Raw genomic sequence first — 19,515 nt, 5'->3', positions numbered from 1 at the left:
CCCATACAAACCGCCCACCGTGCCTGCCCTACTCACCGAACCTTGCCCACACCACCCATCGTGCTCACCTCGCCCCACTCTGCCTGACCAGGCCAGCTATTCTTTAGGGTTTGAAGTGTGAAGGGGTTTGACATAGCGCATGCATAGGGCTCTTTCCTGAAGGGGTTTAATTTCATTCTACTTGTCACAAACTGCTGATGTGTCAATCCATTGAAGAATGGAGCCAACCTACAGATCCCGCTCGAGGGGCCTAAACCCTAATGAGAAGAAGCAGTAGCAGCAGAAGAAGAAGAAGTCTTACCAACTTATGGGACGTCGTCCGATGGGACCCTGCCTAGAGATAAAGATAAAATATAGCAGCACCACACACACTATTGCGTAGCAGCTGACGACGTGGCAGGTCAGTACGGAAGACCCGGATTTTGCATTGGACTACTGACATGGCAACCTATAGGGAATTCCGCGTTTCACGTTGATTGTACTGACATGGCAACCTATAGGGAATTCCGCGTTTCACGACGTGGCAGGTCAGTACGGAAGACCCGGATTTTGCATTGGACTACTGACATGGCAACCTTTAGGGAATTCCGCGTTTCACGTTGATTGTACTGACATGGCAACCTATAGGGATTTCCGTGATTTACGTTGGACAGCTTTTAGCGCTAGCTTTTGAGGCTAGATGCTTTTGAGTTTGGAGCTTTTCATGTAACTGCTTTTCATTGGCCAAGGGCCTTGCCTTTAAATATGAGCCAAGGGCACATTCTTTGGTATGCTCCCGAGTGGAGGTGCAAAGGATGGAGTACCGATGTTCATGCAATATAAAGGATTACCGAAAGGGGCGCCAAGGTTTGGGGCCAGTGCTCTCTCGAGGTGGAACTTCGCCACTCCCGTCTCGTGTCGTGCATCTCTTTCAGTTCAGTTGTTGTTACTTGAAGTGCTTAAAGTTGTTCAATTTGTTCTTTTCCATTGGCCCGTGGTGCTCGTCCCAGTAACAGTGGTATTAGAGCTTCAGGCGTGTGCTTTTCTGAAAGCATACTGGTCCTACCAAAGAGCTTACAGAGCAAGATGACGCTTCCAAGTTTTTCAAGGATGTTATTTGAAGTATCTTCGTGTTTTGACATATAAGCCACTCCCACCCTTACTCCACGCATCGGGCGCGCTCCCGTCTTCATCGCTCTGTCTCACATGGCATAAGCCATAAGGAATTCAAGATCACTAGCACGAGAAGGATCAATTTTTTTTTTTTCGAGCCATTGTTTTTCTCAGAGGCATTGCCATGTAGTGATGGAATTCTATAGCTACCAAGCCGCACACTCCAAGGACTTGGCAAGCTTTCAAGAAATTTTTTGGCCAAAGTTACATGCCTTCAGACATTTTTCTTTGGAGTGTAGCTTCTGACAGGTCACAGAGTGGGGTATCTTGAAATGGTTGCCACGGAAACCCTAGCAGATTATAACTTGAAATTTCTCGACATCCCGCAATAGGTGTCTCTTCAAGAGCTGATAACCTTGGAGGTCCTATGTGATTGCTATGTTTTGGGACTACCATCAGGGCCACGGGAAGACTATCTGTCAAGTCTTGTTTTGACTATTCAAGAGTTTATGGACCATGCTGCGGTCGACTACAACCTTATGGAAGAAATTCAACCCTAATCTTGGTGTAGGTTTCAGGATGGAAAGCCAATTGTCTTTTTGAGCTCGACTGGTGTCAAGACTGCCTTTTAAGTTTGAATTTTGTTTGTGAACTTGTTTGGTGATCCTGTTTGGAATTTGTTTGAAATGGATGGTATCTGTTTTAAACCTATCTTGGTGCCGATTTGAATTGTTTGATTCTGGATTTGATACTAGTTTCAATGCTTGGTGATTTACTCCTGGGTGGAGTAGTGAGAAATGCCTTTTTGGTTTGTCTGAACCCCAGAATGACGCAGACGAGATGTCTCGGGAGCGTTTTGTTGTATGCTTGAAAACCTCGAAACGGAAAAGACGGGATGTTTGGGGAGCGTTTCGTTGTATGCTGGGAAACCTCCGAACTACGTAGACGGGATGTCTGGGAAGTGTTTAGTTGTATGCTTAGCATGTTAGAGTGGTAAGCTCTTTCGAATTAAGTTTTGGTCATGCATTTGGACCCTGAGGATCAGCCGTAGGATATGCTATTTCATGTAGATGATAGCGCATGCAGGATTGCCTGTTGGCACGCTGGTTGTAGTCATCGGTCATGATCCGACTTGTTAGCGATGTACATTATAGCCTGAGTCTTTGAGGCACTGCTTTTGGGTTTGTCCACATGCTCAGCCAGTGTGGAGGGCAGTTTGCTGTTTATTGATTAGAGTGGGCATACATGGTGTGTTCGTGACGTGGGGGGTAGTTGTTAAGAGTTCAAGCATCTCTCTTGGTTCTTCCAGTCAGTCCCAGTTTCTCCGAGGGACAGGTGTTAGGGAGTGAGGGCTGTTTTGTGGCTGTGCCCGGCCAGTGTGAGGTAGGTCTCTCATGTCAGGTCGTGTCTAGCCATGTTTAGCTCGGGTTTTGGTTCAGTTCCATAGCCATGCAGGCTCCTTGTGCCATAGGGTACATTTCCCCCTCGCAATCTAGTGACTTCCCAGGGCCCTAGTGGCCAGTAGCCACTTTCTCCCATGATTGGTGCCACAAGGGGTCATTCCTTGTAGGGTGTTCTCAGCCCTGCAGGGCGCCCAAGCGTGGGGCCCTTGTTGGTGTTTTTGGCCACCAGTAGGAGAAGGTGGATCTGCGTTTCCTGCAGCCCCTTCCCTAGCGTTTTTCTCAGGTAGCTTCCTAACGTTTTTTGCTGGGCATCCATGGAGGAGATCGGTGGCAGCCAGGGGCCCTACTTGTAGGCGCTCCTTCTCTTAGGGCAGTGGGCAACAGGTTCTCCCCTTTCACTTCTTCCCCTCAATGCAGCCCATATAGCGGGCATAGCAGCGAGAGGCCCAGGAGAGTAGAGATCCCTACTTCCTCTAGAGGGCAGCCACACCGGCAGTGAGGCCTTAGTCTCTCTCTCTCTCTCTGTCTCTCTCTCTCTCTCTCTCTCTCTCTCTCTCTCTCTCTCTCTCTCTCTCTCTCCAAATTCTTCCTTTGCTATGAGGTGGATCTGTGTTGGGGAGCCCAGCCCATGACGAGACCTTGACAGTGGTCTGATGTGCAGGAGCAGTTGGTGTCAGTAGCAGTCCAGTTGTGTGCACCTCAGGTCTATCGATTGGGCATGTCAGTTCTATGCCGGACCACCCCTCGTCACTTGTATGAGTAGATTATTATCAACATGGAGAGCCTTTCCCAGATCTCTCTCTCTCTCTCTCTCTCTCTCTCTCTCTCTCTCTCTCTCTCTCTCTCTCTCTCTCCTTCTTGGGGGTGTGTGTGTGTGTGTGTGTGCTAATAAAAAGAGGAAAATGGTACAACCTTTCTATCACCCAAGTGAGGTAGATTGGTTATGTTATTTCCCTCTTGAATAGCATGTCTTGAGCTCAACTCTCCTCGTCAAATAGATCTTAAGGTCTCTTGGGATAGTTTCCTACGACGTTAAAATTCTCTTCTTCTTCTTCTTCTTCTTCTCTCTCTCTCTCTCTCTCTCTCTCTCTCTCTCTCAGATGTCCTGTCTCTTTCTACCTCAATGATCTCTTTTCTCCACAGGTGTGCCTTGCTTATGTGCTTGGCTTTGCAGGTGTCCTAGATCCGAGTCGAGGTGCCCACCGGATCACGAGCGAGTTATTGTCTTCATTGCATCTTCCGCTGCCACTATGGCAGCAGTTTCATGGATTTTGCAATTTCCGATGTCACACACCTTATCCTAGGCTTGCCGACAGATCCTATCTTCATGCTTATTTCCTTAGGATATAGACCAAGCATTCCACAATAATTCCAGATGCAGGTGGAATTCTGCCAATGGGATACAATTTTCACTACGATTTGTAGCATCACTCTATGGATCATGTGGAAGGCTCGTTGCGCTCACATCTGGGCTCACAGTCTTCCCTAACATCCACCTCTTTGACGGCCATATGGACCGCGCTGCAGCATACTCTTCGCAGTCAATGGGATACTTCAACAGGCCCCTCCAGGGCAGTGGAGTAGCGTAAATGCACCTTACTTCACACATGGGGCGAGATTTTCAGCTCTCTTCACTCGGGACCATGGCCACATCGCATGGCATTATGCACCTCTAGAGTGGTTCATTCTACATTCATCGTAAAGGCCACCTTGATGTTCACAATGCACATAACCCTCACTTTGTTATCCCGCTTTTGTATTTCATATGGATGATAGGCTATTAGACATCTCGAAAGGTCTCTTCTGTACACAGAATACAGCCCCTTTTCTTGAGAGAGAGAGAGAGAGAGAGAGAGAGAGAGAGAGAGAGAGAGGGAGAGAGAGGAAGAAGAAGAAGAAGATTGTTTTAGGTCGTAGGAAACTATCCCACGAGACCTTAAAGATCTATCCGACGAGGAGAGTTGAACTCAAGACCTGTTATTCAAGAGGGAAATGGCATAACCAATCTACCACACTTGGGCGATAGAAAGGTCATACCTTTTTCCTCTTTTTATTAGCGCACACACACACACACACACACATACCCGAGAAGAAGTGTTTTAACGTCGTAGGAAACTATCCCAAGAGACCTTAAAGATCTATCCGACGAGGAGAGTTGAACTCAAGACGTGTTATACAAGTGGGAAATGGCATTACCAATCTACCACACTTGGGTGATAGAAAGGTCATGCCATTTTCCTCTTTTTATGAGAGAGAGGGAAATGGCATAACCAATCTACCACACTTGGGTGATAGAAAGGGCATGCCATTTTCCTCTTTTTATGTGTGTGTGTGTGTGTGTGTGTGTGTGTGTGTGTGTGTGTGTGAGAGAGAGAGAGAGAGAGAGAGAGAGAGAGAGAGAGAGAGAGAGAGAGAGAGAGAGAGAGAGATTACAAAGATTATAAACAGGTTCAGCACCCTGGGGTTGAAGAGTTGATGATGACAGATATTCGAAATCTTAGGGCCTTTGCTGCCTTTGTTCAACGATTTGACCTAAAATTTGACATGTTGTCGGTCATCAATGAGCTAGAAGAGCAAGTATGCATACATATCTTCTTCTCAACTTGTATGAGTTTTCCTTGTCAAATTAAATATAGAGCTATGGCTTCTCAAATTTTTCCCTCTGTGATAGTCTTACCTTTTAGACATTTTGTATCCTGCTGAAATTATGGCATCTTATGGTAGTTCCTGTTAGTTAATAATGGGCTATATATATTCACATTCTACTATGCATAGCTATAAGACATGGTTTCTAAATGACATAGAATAAGTGCACAAGGCATACAAGGAGATGATTCCATGAATACTTCTCTATTTGGCATCTTTTTAGAATAATGTGTGGAGTGTGTTCCAGTTCTGGTAATATTGCTCTTATAGTCAGGTAGATCATTGCTGTGTGAGGTTCTATATTTTGGAGGAAACATTATAAACATGAGATAAGCTATGAAAACTTGGTGATTTTTGGCACAAGTTGATCGAGAAGGATTGATTTTTATTGCTGTTTGAACCCAGTGCTCAAATTTTCCAATGAACAAGTTTGAAGTATGTTTCAGTTTTGGTAATTTTGCACTAATATTGGTTGTCATTGACCCTTTGATAGGTTGACTATTTAAGGGAATTTCAAATGTACATTTAGTTTTGGCAACCCTCTTAGTTTACTAAAGAAAATTATAAGAGATAGAATGATCCAAAAGGCTGACATATCGCTGAACTTATCATTTAGGTTTCGAAAATCTGAAGCTTATGTTTCTTGGGACTTATCTGAACTAGCCCTTCTTCCTCTCATCATGTTTTGTTGCCAAATACCCAATTTTTCAAGGTCAACGTGTCCTCTCCTTCTAGACTTGCTGTCCAAGCCTCTTCATAACACTGCTCATGTGACACAATCTCAATGTGTAGACCTTTTGTGTGTGTGTGTGTGTGGTGTATAGAGTGAAGATTTTTTGATATGCTCACTATTGGTTGTGATGTGTACACACGCATGCACACATGCGCACACACACATGCACTTTTTTTCTTTTGGTGGAAATAGCATCTCTGTAAATCTGAGTGCAGTAGAACCCAGCCTATCTCGTAGGATGTACATGGCTGAAGAAACCAAGGTGGATATGGAAGAATCCACCAAATGCCACTCCTCAAGGTGGGGTATGAGAGGAGTGCCGGATGAACCACTATGGTGAGGAGTAATGCCACTGAATGTGACCTCTGGCAAAACTGAAAAACATGTGGGAGTGAGCCCATTGTCTAAGAAAAACAAGCCTGCACTCCCCGGCTGCCCTCGAGGAACCCGTTGGTGAATCCCAATGGCTATGTAGAGCGTGGATAATATCCACTCAAATGTGTGCGAGGATTCCCACAGTAGAGGACGTTGCAACGCTGAGAACGTGACGGCAACGAGCTCGCCAAACATTCCACAATGAAATGGCAACTAGTATGTAGAACACCTCATCTAGGAACCAAGGAGCATCATGCTATGCATCCACTCGGGGTATGATACTCAAGGTACCCATGAGATACTGTGAGGCTGTCAACATAAAAGCCGGATGCGTGGCAATACCCTCAAAAGACAAATGGCTGCGAGGACAAGGCACTAACCACGAGACTGCTCACCACGTAAGAAAGCCAAATTGGACCACTTCTCAGGAAAGAAGTAATGCAAGAGCTCTCCAAACAAGGAGTGATGTGAAGCATCCCCAAATGTCTATGCATGCACGCACGCGCACACACACACACACACACACACACACACACACACACACACACACACACACACTCACTCTTCTTTTGTAAGTGCACACACACACACATTTTTTTTTTGTTGTAAATCTTAGATTATTTATAGATGGGAAACCTCAACGTGAGGAAAACCCATCAGAAAGATCAAATACAAAGTAGAACACAGAGGTGTTCTGAGAGGGGAAGGTATCAAAAGCACACATAGTAGAGCTATAGGATATCCAACGATGCCTTCAACATCAAGGGCAAAGTGTAAGGATTGCCCAAGTGAAATCCGGAACAGAGGAAAGGGATCCACATCTTGCTGATGGAATAGGCGAAAATTGCGCCGATGCCATACGACCATAGCGATCAAAACCTGACCCTTGTGAAGAAGACTGCAAATTGCTGAACGGGATCCGAGAGAAGGCCGTAGAGCCAAAAGCGTCTGTGGAAAACTGCTGATAGAAAACAAAGACGCATATAGGCGGATATGCGGTCCAGGAAGGCTCTGGTAAAGCGACAATCCCAAAGCAGGTGTTTGATTGTCTCGTCAGAGGCCGAACATCTGAGACAGCGAGAAGAGCTGATGTGACGCGCACCAAGGAAGGAGCCAACAGGAAGCACTCCCAGCAAGCAGCGCCATAAAAATAGACAATCCTTGAGAGGCAAACAACTCTCCTAATGGTAGTAAGAGCATTCCTCCACCATCGATCTGATTTGTGCAAAGACCATAATGCATTACAATGGTCAGCTAGCCAAGACTGAGGCAACAGAGAAGCATAAATCTTGCGGCAGAAAAGTCAGCAAAAGGTGTGTCCCATAATGTCCAATCCAACATACGGCATCCAGTTGCCAACGGTGGAACGGGTAGGAAGTCAGCCAACATGTGCTCAAGCTCACCCCGGAACCAATGATAATGCACACCCAAACCAAAGTGTACAGCCGCCTGAGGATAACGAATGAAATTGCCATACATGTCGACCACATCATCCACCGTGCGCACTCCACAACAAGAAAGGAAGTAAGCCTAGTGTGGCGATCGGTCTACTAGAGTAAGAGCAAAAGCTCGGCTCCAATGAAGACTTTCAAGGCGCAATGAATTTCCATCTTGTGGCTGCCTGCCATTTCATGAAAGATGAGCCTAGCGGCTTTCCAAGCATCAAGCAAAGCAGAAGTAAGTGAACAACCTGGAATACGACTGATCATCTTGCCAAATACAGTCTCCCAGAGTGACGCCTGCTAGTGACCAAAGTCGAAAGTGGTAACATGCTGGCACAACGAGGCTATCATGAGAGTCCAAGGTTGGGATTGCCGCACAAGGGTAGGTAATAACATGGCCTTCCTCGCAAGATGATGGCAGTGAAGGTCCAAAATATTTAATCCTCCAAAATGCTTTAAAGTGCAAAGCTTCTCCATTGAAAGTAAACGGAGCCCTTTCTTATGAGAATCACTGCGCCACAGATGAGATAAAATATTGAACATCAACAATGAGAGGCGATGACAAGGCCAATGCAACAATGGCAAGTAAAACTGAACATAGGCCATCATGATGCTTTGAACTATTCGGAGACGAACATGCAAAGGCCATGTGGACAATTTTCAATACTGCAATTTGATGTTTAGGCATTGTATAACCCAATTCACTTGCTGGGTTGCAGTGATCTGCCATCCAATAGGGTAGGTACCCCAAGTGACGAACAATGACATTCGGATGTAGAATATCCCCAGGCCATAGAAGATGGTGCCATTCCTGTGCATTGAGGGGCAAGAGTTTGTATTTTCGAAAATTAACTCTAAGGCCTGCCGGAAGCTCAAAAGTATCCAATGCCTGCATGAACACGCGCATGTCATCTTGATGATTGCGGGGCATAAATAACGAGTCATCCAGCATAAGCCTCCCTAATAAAGTCATTCCCAGAGGGTAGCTGCAATCCGTGCAGATGACCAAGTGAAACCAAATGATCCAAATACATCAACAGCGGGTTGGTGGCAATAGCATATAGTTAGGCACTGAGGGGACAACCTTGGCGAATAGAACACCCAAGCGGCCAAAGGTCAATCAACTCCCCATCAAGAAGGCTTGAAGACATACTATGAGCATACAAGAAATAGACCACATTAGATAACCTATGACCAAATCCAAGGGCCCACATTGTGTGAGCTATAAAATCCCACTGCACTGTATCAAAGGCCTTTTCAATGTCGACCTGCATCACTAGCACATCTTGTTGGGTGTATTTAGCATATTCCATGCCAATCAAAACATTAGCCAAATTGTCTGTGATCTGATGACGGAGGATAAAGCCATATTGAGCCAGATGAATACCGGCAAGAAGAGGCTCCTTGATGCGATGCACAATCATTTTTGCCAAGATCTTATATACAACCGGCATGAGAGTGATCGGACGCCAATGAGAGAATTGCTTACAAAGTGCCTGCTTGGGTAATAATTTCAGCAATCCTTCCTTCTAGGATGATGGCAAATTCTGCTTACTCCATGCAACATTCATCATATAGAGCAAAGGCTCTCTCAAGGGCTCCCAGAAGGAAATAAAAAATACCACTATGAGGCCATCCCAACCAGGGGAGCGCCATCTGTCGAGAGCAAGCAAAGTTGAATGCAATTCATGCTCAGTAAAGTCAACTTCCATGGCTTGGGCATAAGCGGGCGAGAGAATCGGAAGCATCGTAGATAAGAAACATTGTCACGGATTATGAATTTCAGTCGAAACCGGAGGTGGAGCAGCAAATGCTTTCCCAAAGTGCAAAACCATGTCATCAGCAAGGGCACGTTTAGAGGTTGTCCAAGAGCCTGAGCTACGCATAACTCTCTTGATGGTTTGAGAAGCCCTGGAATGATGCAAGTGCTTAAAAAATTGTCCTTATCCACAAAGGCTCTATGTCGAGCTCGAGTCTGCCATTTATCAAGTTTGCGTCTATCATTATGTTGCAGGCGTACTCGGGCTTGACATAATGCTATAAGCTCACCTTCAGTCAATGAGCGCGTATCAGCCAAAAGTTGGAGCTTTTGATATACTGATTTGGCATCCTCAACATCTCCCCGTAACTGACGCAATGGTGCTTGCCATAATCTTGAATCACACATTGCACTCGCTCAACAAAACGATACCAAGCAATATTAGAGTCAAGATACATCTGGGCAACCAAAGGAGGATTAACCTGATGAATCATCTCTCGAAATGCCTCATGAGAGAGGTAGGCATTATTGATATGTAGTAAACGTGTCTGAGAGACAGGTTGATCACAGTGTAGACCCCCAAAATGCAAGGTCATTAAAACAGGAGCATGATCGAACAACAACAATGTGTGATCAATGCTCATCTCACATACAAATTCATCATATTGATGCACATGATGCACATACCACCGATTGAATCTTGCACAATACGAGGATTGAGCATTATGCCGAAAAGTATATCTAGAAACATTCGGATGCAATAGACTCCACAAAATCCAACATCTGCATCTTTGCAACAAAATTTGTCCAAGCCTGCATTTCCACCCCAACATGTGCGAATGACCTGTAGTGTTATCAAAAGGTGCGGGGGAATTATTAAAATCACCCCAAAGCACAACATTAGAGAGCCATGGATATGAAGACATATCATGCCATAAAGCAGCCCGTTGATCGAAGGCTGTATGCGCGTAGACCCCCCCAAATTCATACACCTGGCCATTGATCATATATTGAACCACTATACAGCGACCCGCCAGATAATTGTACGCAAGAACTGGTTACAGTTCATACCTAACGATCATCAAAACACCTGAAAAGCTCGTCAAACCACCATACGCAATTCAGTAACCCGCAAAGTACAACCATTGCCTAACGAACTCATGTTGATTGTGTTCTTTCAAAACAACAATATCTACCTTACATGTATGTACATAGTGCCAGGTTAATCGCCACTTTACAGGGTTGCATAACCCGCGCACATTGTGTCACGATTGTGACTATGTTACAGTATTACACCTACTCCTAGGTGCAGATATGCGAAGTGCCATGCCAAGGAGGATCACTATGCTTGGATGGTTGTGACTCTTTGCTCAAAGGACATGCCTCTTCGGCAAAAGCCACACTCCTTCTACGACTGGTCACACCCCTTCGCTCTATGGGTGCGACTCTTTGCCCAATGGTTGCAGCTCTTCGTCCAAGGGATGTGTCTCTACGCCTAGAGTCATGTCTATTCGCCATGAGATGTGACTATTTGTAAGGTGCAGCGGAAGTGAATGTTGAACTTTGCTCAAGATGAGTGCTCCGAACTGTGCCCAAGAGTTCCTTTTACTTACGGAAGGGAGAGCCTTCCGTTCCTCTAGTGACAGAGTGCAAATGATCACAAACAAAGTGGGAAAACACTGTGAATGAAGGTGCTGAGACTGAGAGATAGAGAGAGAAGAATACGATACCAGAAAAGTTGTCAAACCCTCCTCCAAGGGCCCCTCTCTCGATGGCGAGAGAAGTCTTTGCTATTGATTGCACAAATCTGATACAAGGTGCTAATGCAAGTTCTTGATGCTATGATGCAATGAGGATCTAAGTTGGCGATGACGGCTGGCTGAAAGCGCTATCTTCAGGGGCACAAAACGCTGAAGTGTCTGGCTGAAAAAAACGCTGTTATTCTGGCTTGAAAAATGCTGTTTCTTATGGCTGAAAACGCTGGACAGCAGGCTGAAAAACGCTGGTACAGCAGGGGAAAATCGCTGATTTTACCTTGCTGAAAAACGTTGATGCAGATCTTTGAAAACGCTGGTTTCTTTATGTGGACAGTAGGCTGAAAAAGCCAGCAAACCAGGGCTGAAAACGCTGTCAAATCTGGCTGAAAAAACGCTAGCAGTTCAGGCTGAAAAACGCTGGTAGATCAGGCTGAAAACGCTAGAGTTTTGTTGAGGGGTTCTTGCTTGAGAAGGGTAGCTAGAGGGCTTGCTCCAAGAGGATTTGCGTGTGCTCTCTTTGCTTCTTCTGCTTCCACTAAGTGACTGCCAGTTTCCTTATATATTAACTTAGCAACTTTGCCCTGCCCAGGTTCCCAACAAAGCCACTTATTAACAATAAGTGAAAAATGGCTAAAATAGGGAAAGTAGGTTCTGTGCACTGTAAAATGCTCCTGATGGATTCTGATGGTAATGCTGATGATCATGCTGTGTGCAACCAAAGGATATGCATCTACTCTAAGTGTCTGGACATGCACGGTCTGCGAACAAACTCACAAAAGTGCAAGAACACTTCCTAAGCTAGGTTGTCTGAACCCTTGTCATGAAGTAGCTTGTCCACGTACACATATGATTAGATGTGCACGTGACGCTGTTCATTCGTGACTCTTCGTCTCCTATGTAAGGAGCCTATTGTACTCAATTTTCACGCATTCAAGCAATCAAACACAGAGTCGTTTGAGTCTTGTCTCTGAGTACAGTTCAAGTTTCTTAAGTCTTAATCATGAGTTTAAGTTCTTAATTAAGGATTAGTACCTAGAATCCTTACAGTGGCATCAAAGCAAAATTTTTTCCCGAGACCCGAAGGTTGTGAGCCTCTCACCCTCGCTGCTACACTCTACCCCTTTCCCGGAGTTGCATGGAAGCAGAAGAAAGGTGGTACACACACACACAAACAGTCATGAGGTGACATGAATTTATCTACTCCAAGTACATAAATTAAAAGACAGAAGAGCTATGTGTGTGTGTGCGGCGTACCCGAAAAGCTCGCACCCCTTCGTCAGGTTACACCTCTTCGCACTTGTGTGCTCGTACCTTTTCCTGTGAAAGGGCATGGCCCTGGCAGACAAGTACCTCCTCGCATTTCACACCCCTTCATGCGAAAAGACGTGCCTCTTGATGCTCGACTGCTGAATCAGTGGGCTGAATTGTGCCTTTTTCCTCGGCTAAGAATCCCTCGCATGCTGGTACTCGTGCCTTTCCTTCTTGCGCACACCCGTTCCCTAGGCACCCCTTGGCGCACCCTCTTTCATGCTGAAGTGCTGGCTGTACTCCACGCTGGTTGCAGCTTTTCGTGAGTTTTTTTAACGCTACCATGCACCAACATCATTTAAAAAAAAACTCTCAGCCAAAGGTTAATTAACCCATCGAATGGGCAGCCCAATAGCTATTGAGTGTGAATACTACTACTAGGCACCTCCTCATTTTAACCAAAAATAAATAAAAGGCCGCTACAAGGTCACACCTCTTCAAGAGTGTTTAGCGTCAAATTTCTATGCTACTGCATAAGAGGATAGCGCTGAATTTCTACGCTCAGCAGGCCCACCAAAATTTTACTCTACAGGTTTATACAACATATTTACGCTACAGGGCATAATTTTTTAAGCTGAAAACGTGGCAACTAGTGCTGATGTGGCACACTTAAAAAACCATCAATGCAAAAGATTTTAGCCAGCCTCTAGACACAGCCGTGGGCAACAAACAAAGTACGGACAGAGACCCCCCTTCCATGGCGATTAAGATTAGCCTTGTACAATGGCTTCCATAACAACATTCAGCCCTCACACCCTCACACTCTTACAGAAGTCTCGCAGCACATGTGCTATCTATGTGCAATGGCCGCGGTCCGAAACTCCAGACGGTTTCGCAAGGTCCATATTCCTTCCGTACCCGAGTTACGTGCATGATCTTCCCGAGAGGTCTTGCTGGAGATCATAATTACTCCGGACTCGGCCAGAGCCGGAACCCGCTCCAGGAACAGTTCTTGCTCTCAAAGTATCAGTTCGTGAGCTTATTCCAAGTTATCAATTACTTCTTCTAAGCAATCAACATGGCCGAATCACAAGATGGCATGAACTCTACTCCACCCGAGGATCCGATAGCCGTTCTCAAAAAGCAGATGGCAGCAATTTCGACAAGTCTCGCATCAATTCACATACGCTTGGAGTAGATGCAGACGCAAACCTCTTCTCGGAGTTACCCAATTGCTTCTCGGACTACACAAGCTACTTCTCTGCCATCTTCTTTCGAAGCTTCATTGGTCGACCAACAAGAACCCCTCAAACCAAAGGCTTCGGAACTCAAATTTTCTCACCCAAAGCATGGTTTCTCAGAGACAACTAGACACAAAGTATCTTCATGTGAGCAACAAAAGTCTCAGCATGAATATTCTTGGAAATGTTACAGTACTAAGCAACCAACTTCTTATTCGAATCATCAGCAACAAAAGCAGCAATATAAAGCTTCCAACGGATCATTAGTGATATCAAGATGGGCTTACTTAGTGGCACATATATCTGACCCTAGTCGAGTACTCAGTCGTAAATGCTGCGACGCTAGACAAGTTCCCCCTCGGGAGCCATGCCCTACATTTAAGTCTTTCTTATCTGATGGTGGTAAAGTCGAAGATTTATTGATCCTTTCCTTGTGCAAGAGGATTCTTCAAAGGTCTAAGAGACAACTTCCTCAACCTCCCCCTTGTCAATTGGAAGCCTTGATACCCGCTGAGAGAGCTTAAGATTCAGACAATTCCAGTTCTTATGTGACAACCAACAAGCACATAACCCCTTCTTTGGCCGTGATCCGGGCACATAACCCCTTCTTTGGCCATGATCTAGGCAGCGAGAGAAAACAAAACACGGAGGGTAGTCATCTTCATCACGAGTGAGAAGACTTCTTAGAAGTCTATACCTTCCTTCCGTTTGTAACCCTTGGCAACCAACCGTGCTTTGTACTTGGGCTTCCCATTGATACATTTCACTTCGTAAACCCTAGCAAGCTCCCACTTACTCTTTTTCTCACATGATTGTGCCTCTTTGTATGCCAGAGGCTCATTTTCATTTGTCAACAAAATGCAATCCAAAGGTGGTTGTAACCTCTGTGGTTGCCTTTTGACACGTGTAGACCTTACCCAATGGTCCATGTTTTGTGGCAATGGGCCTACATGCTCAGGAATGACCATACCATTATTAGGTGGCTGATTTTAAGCATATCTGTTTTCAGCATGTTCTTCATCATGTCCTACCCAATCCTATGCATCCAATGGTTGTCCATGATCTTTTGGCAGTAGCACAATTGCTGCTGATTTTTATCATCAATAGGCACAAAATCTTCAGCTAAAGGTTGATTTATGGCTGACTGTTCATGTTGAAACTTGACCTTCTTTTTGTCAAGATCACTTTGTGTAGCATTATTTAGCAACTTTGCCTCATTAAACACTACATCTCAGTTGTGTACTATCTTCCTGTTCTGAGGTAACCAAATTCTGTAACCCATCTTTCCCTCATCTCCATATCCCATGAAGATGCCCTTGATGGATTTCATGTCAAGTTTGGTCCATAGTTCTACAGGTACATGTGGCTCAAAGGCCTCACAACCAAAGACACGCAAATGGTCATATGAAGCAGGTTTGCCAGACCAAACCTCTTCAGGAATGCCATTCTTCAAAGCACGATTCGGAGAGCGATTGCATACATGAACTGCAGTTTTAAGAGCCTCTCCCAAAACTGCTGTGGGAGACTAGGCGTGGACAACATGCATTTGACTCTCTCACAAAGTGTGCGATTATATCGTTCAACCATGCCTTTGATACAGGGTTATAAGGAGCCGTCAACTTCCTCTTAATGCCATGCATCTCACAAAACTTGTTGAACTCATTAGAGACATACTCTCCCCCCTTATTCGTTCTAATTGCTTTCAATTTAAGCCCCTTTTGTGTGGTAACAAAAGCATGAAACCGTTTGAAAGCATCCAATACTTCACTTTTGCCCTTTAATACATACCCCCAAGACTTTCTATTGAAATCATCAATGAAAGTAGCAAAGTACCGTGCACCCCCATATTATGAACTAACAGGCATAGTGCATACATCAAAGTGTACCAAATCAAGAGCATTAGACTTCTAAAGGATGCTAGAGTAATAAGAAGACTTTTACATGTTTTCCAATATTATACAAGCCAGACCCTACGTTAGAATTCATTGCTTTCATGTGACACGGCATGGCCTGCCTAACCAAGCTGCTCCAAGTATTGTCTTGGGCAACTAAGAAGGGTTTGCTGCAATGACCAGGCAGTCATTGCCTCTTTCAATGCAGATCGTTTCTTTTGCTTTAATAAACAGGATTGAATTAATACTTATGTGACTGACTCTTGATCCATAATTCTCAAACCTGATTTTGGCTCGACTTCAACAGGGAATTATTTTACAGTCCCCTTCTCACAATGTTTGGAATGCTTAGAGAAAATCAATAAGTGGAAAGTTTTCTTCTATAGAACCTCACCTTGTGAAAAGTTTCCCATAAACAATGTGTGCCATTTTTGTGGTTTTAGCTTTATTCTATCAAATACTTTTCTGTTGAAGGGATATTTGGAATTATGAAATGCAGGTTGGACTTGAGTTTGATTTTGAACGAGAGGCAAGATCAATGGATAGGATAGCAAATTCTTTTTCAGTATATGGCCAGCAAAAGCGTGCACCTGTCATGGTCCCAAGGCCAATTCCACACTTGGTCACGAGGTTTGTAGAGTGTATCGATTTGTCTATTTGATGCTAGACATGCTTGGACACAGGTCTAAAGATGCAAGTGTATGTCTCGTTGTGCAATGTGAGAAAATTCCTCCTTAGTAGAACTCACGTCTGCTTAAATAATGCATAGATCTGCAAACAATTTGACTACCTTTACTAATGAATGTTGTCCATATACCAATACGATTACAGAAAAGGTAGGTTTTCTGATGTTTGCAAGCTTGCTTGGCCAAAATATTCTATTCAATTGCACACATAGCCTTTGAAATTAGGAAAATAGAAGACATATATGACATTGTGTGTTTTCATGTTTTGCATGCAAATTCTTCCAGCATTTATCATTTATGTCTTTTCCCGTATATTTTCTTGTTCAAATATGTGTAGTGCATGTGCATGTCATGCATGAATCTGTGAGGATGCTTGGTAAATGGAAATGGTATTGTGGATTCACAGTTTTGCACATCTATCTGCAGATGGTCTATCTGCATTGAGATGGTATTGTGTCTTCAACAAAGATGTTGCAATTATTCTGCAAGGCATTTTTATGAAGAAGGCCGACATCGTTGTTGATATTACTGTTTCGTAGGCAGGTGTTGGTCATGGAATTCATGGAGGGAATTCCCATTTTACAGCTTGGTGAAGCAATTTCTAAACGAGGTTTCAGTCCCAATGGTGCCGTTGCCGAACTTGCTAAGAGGTCAGTAAATCTATGACGATTTAGACACAAGCTATTCCAGGCCAGAACTAACTTTAAATCCCCAATGGTAATCAGCCTTGATACCATAACAATATTTGCATGACTGAGACTACCAGTGAGGTGGCAACGTGGAGGGAGGCCATGAGTCTATTGGCATGTGACACCTAGCTCCTGCTCACAGTCATTTGGTTTATGTGTGGTCCCTTGTTTCTCTGTATTGATGGCTAGGCTGAGGGGATTTCGTTGTGACTGAACTGCTGCAACATTCAGAAACTCTTTTTAGTGTTCAATCTTTCTTCTTAAGCCCCAGGAGCTGTTGTGCTTGAAGCGTGATTGGCCTTGATTGAATGTATTCCTGTGAATGACCCCTAATCTAAGAAGTTTTTATAACGACCAGGAACATACTCAAGGCTTTGACCGAAGCTTATGGGCACATGATTCTAAAAGATGGTTTCTTTCATGCGGATCCCCACCCAGGAAATATTTTGATTAATGATGATGGAAAGGCAAGTCATAGATACATGTGACATTTGGAATGGGAGCAAATTGTTTTCAGCTAAAATTTAGTGTGGAAATTTGGCATCTTATCCTAGAGGTCCTTTTTGTCAGATAGATTGCTCTTCTTGATTATGGTCAAGTTAAAGAGCTTCCTAATGATCTGAGGCTCAAGTATGCAAAGTTCGTTCTTGCCTTGCATGCTGGTGAGCCCTTTGAGATTGGTCGTTCCCTTGAGTAAGTGCTGGATATTTGAATTTCATCTTCTTCAATTTGATTTGTAGTCTTTGTTGATGCCGCTCATCATTTTTAGGAAGCTCGGAGTTGTTATTGGTGAAAAGATTGAAACAGATCCAGCTGCATTCTTAGTAATGGCGTCAGGTATGTTTGACACAACGCTTCCTCCAGGCCACACAAAGTCGATCCCCTTTGGAGAAGGCTCAACATTGGAGAAGTTCTCTGTCAAAGTAAGTAGTCCAATGGCTCCTTGGTATGTAGTATGATGTAATTGGGTGGCGTAGCATGTATACTTGTGGCAATTGGCCTTGCATCCATATTGGTCTTCTGGGCAATTTCTGCTTGGACCATGGTGAGTTAATGAATAAATATAGTATCTGTGTAAGCTCTGTGGCGGTGTGGATGGTTAGCCTTACGTTACACAAGGTTTATGAAAAGGAGGGGTATGAAGACATCGCGTTGTGATGGACTGACAGAATTTCCCAAAGGAGCTCTTCTTTGTGTTGCGCACGGTGCACCTGCTGCGTGGGCTCAGTGTGGCCATGGACATTCCATATTCCTGTGCCGCTGAATGGAAAGACTTGGCGAGGCAGGCGCTGTGCGAGCTGTCAGGTGAGCCCCCCTCTCCCCTTCCCTCCTTTATCCCTCTTGCCTGATAATCTGTGATGGATGGTCAGAGAAGCCGTTGCCAAGCAGCACAAGCAATGTGAGCAGGGAGCTGTCGTGGAAGAGGAGTAAATGGAAGCGCCCTTTCTTTGCGTATGCGACCTAAATTCTTTAGCCGAGTGAAATGAAGGGATCTCACCTTGCACGCATATGTACATACGTAGCTTACATACATATGTACAAGTGAGCAGTGTGCATAGCAGCGAAGGTGCAATGCACCTCTCTTTTCTCCCCCCCCCTCCCCCCATTTCTGAAAGTTCTTTATCACACCAGTGTCATAGATTGGTCATCCCTGTCCCCTGTTGGATAAGAGCGCTTGATTATCCTCTCTCTCTCTCTCTCTCTCTCTCTCTCTCTCTCTCTCTCTCACACACACACACACACACACACACACACACACAAGTAGAACAACTGTGCTAGTCTTGTCAAAGAGGTTTTGCCTTGTGATAAAATTGAAGCTTTTTGCAATGCTGTCGGCTTACTTACCGTAGTGGTCTAATTACACAGGGTTGGAACTTCTTTACATGGGTGCTGCAAGTTTACGTTCTTGCAAGCCTTGTTGTTTTATTGGTACCCTCATTAAAACAACTCACAGTGTTGTGAGCTGTTGAGGTTCTCCTTAAACTTCTCCTTTTTTGTGTCAATTCTTGCATTTGTATTTCCAACATTCAAGTCTTCTATATGGAGATCAACTTCCTCTCCAATGAAGATGATTAAGCTTTGAAATTTTATGTGCATGGGAGGCTTTGATGTTATCACTCCTACTTGACTTCCCCAAGCCCCAAGTAGAAGGGCCAATTCGGCCACTTGGATAAAATGTCATACACTATGAATATCTGATGGTCCATGATCACAATGCCTCCTTGTTTTAGGATGATGATTGGTAATCGTTTGGATTGAAAATTGTTTAGGGTTCAACAAGGGTGTCTCATACCCTAGTATCCATAGAAAATATGTTCTTGAGAGGTGAATTTTCTTCTCTTTAGTGGAAGTGGAAGTATATTCTGATTGGTAGATCTCTTTCTCTTGAGTGGATGTATGAAGTGTTTGTTCTCTTTTGGATAGTCTAAAGTATGTGTCTTTATGTCGTGATTCCTTGGATTTGGGTAATCATGTGTTCTCCATGTAATCATGTGACTTGTCTAGTTCTACTACAATCTAATAGCATCCTTTTCTTGTGTGTTAATCAAGGC

The 19,515-nt window shown here is 44.3% G+C and overlaps 1 protein-coding gene across 3 annotated transcripts in view; it reads left to right on the top strand.

Annotated features, from left to right (window-relative positions):
- The window catches only part of LOC147428754 (uncharacterized), a 48,356-nt gene extending 29,184 nt beyond the window's left edge, over window positions 1-19,172 (top strand). For all 3 annotated transcript variants that reach the window (XM_086497604.1, XM_086497605.1, XM_086497606.1), the window contains 9 exons: window positions 4,944-5,072; window positions 16,088-16,218; window positions 16,814-16,924; window positions 17,322-17,430; window positions 17,538-17,656; window positions 17,733-17,886; window positions 18,133-18,268; window positions 18,334-18,415; window positions 18,830-19,172. In XM_086497604.1, coding sequence (XP_086353730.1) covers window positions 4,944-5,072; window positions 16,088-16,218; window positions 16,814-16,924; window positions 17,322-17,430; window positions 17,538-17,656; window positions 17,733-17,886; window positions 18,133-18,268; window positions 18,334-18,415; window positions 18,830-18,905 — 1,047 coding nt within the window. In that variant the 3' untranslated portion in view covers window positions 18,906-19,172. The remainder of the gene's footprint in view (window positions 1-4,943; window positions 5,073-16,087; window positions 16,219-16,813; window positions 16,925-17,321; window positions 17,431-17,537; window positions 17,657-17,732; window positions 17,887-18,132; window positions 18,269-18,333; window positions 18,416-18,829) is intronic.
- Window positions 19,173-19,515: the final 343 nt, after the last annotated feature.

This window comes from Adiantum capillus-veneris, chromosome 23, assembly GCF_014529385.1.
Source record: "Adiantum capillus-veneris isolate H3 chromosome 23, ASM1452938v2, whole genome shotgun sequence".
NCBI lineage: Eukaryota > Viridiplantae > Streptophyta > Polypodiopsida > Polypodiales > Pteridaceae > Adiantum > Adiantum capillus-veneris.
This window is presented reverse-complemented; position numbering and strand designations above follow the sequence as displayed.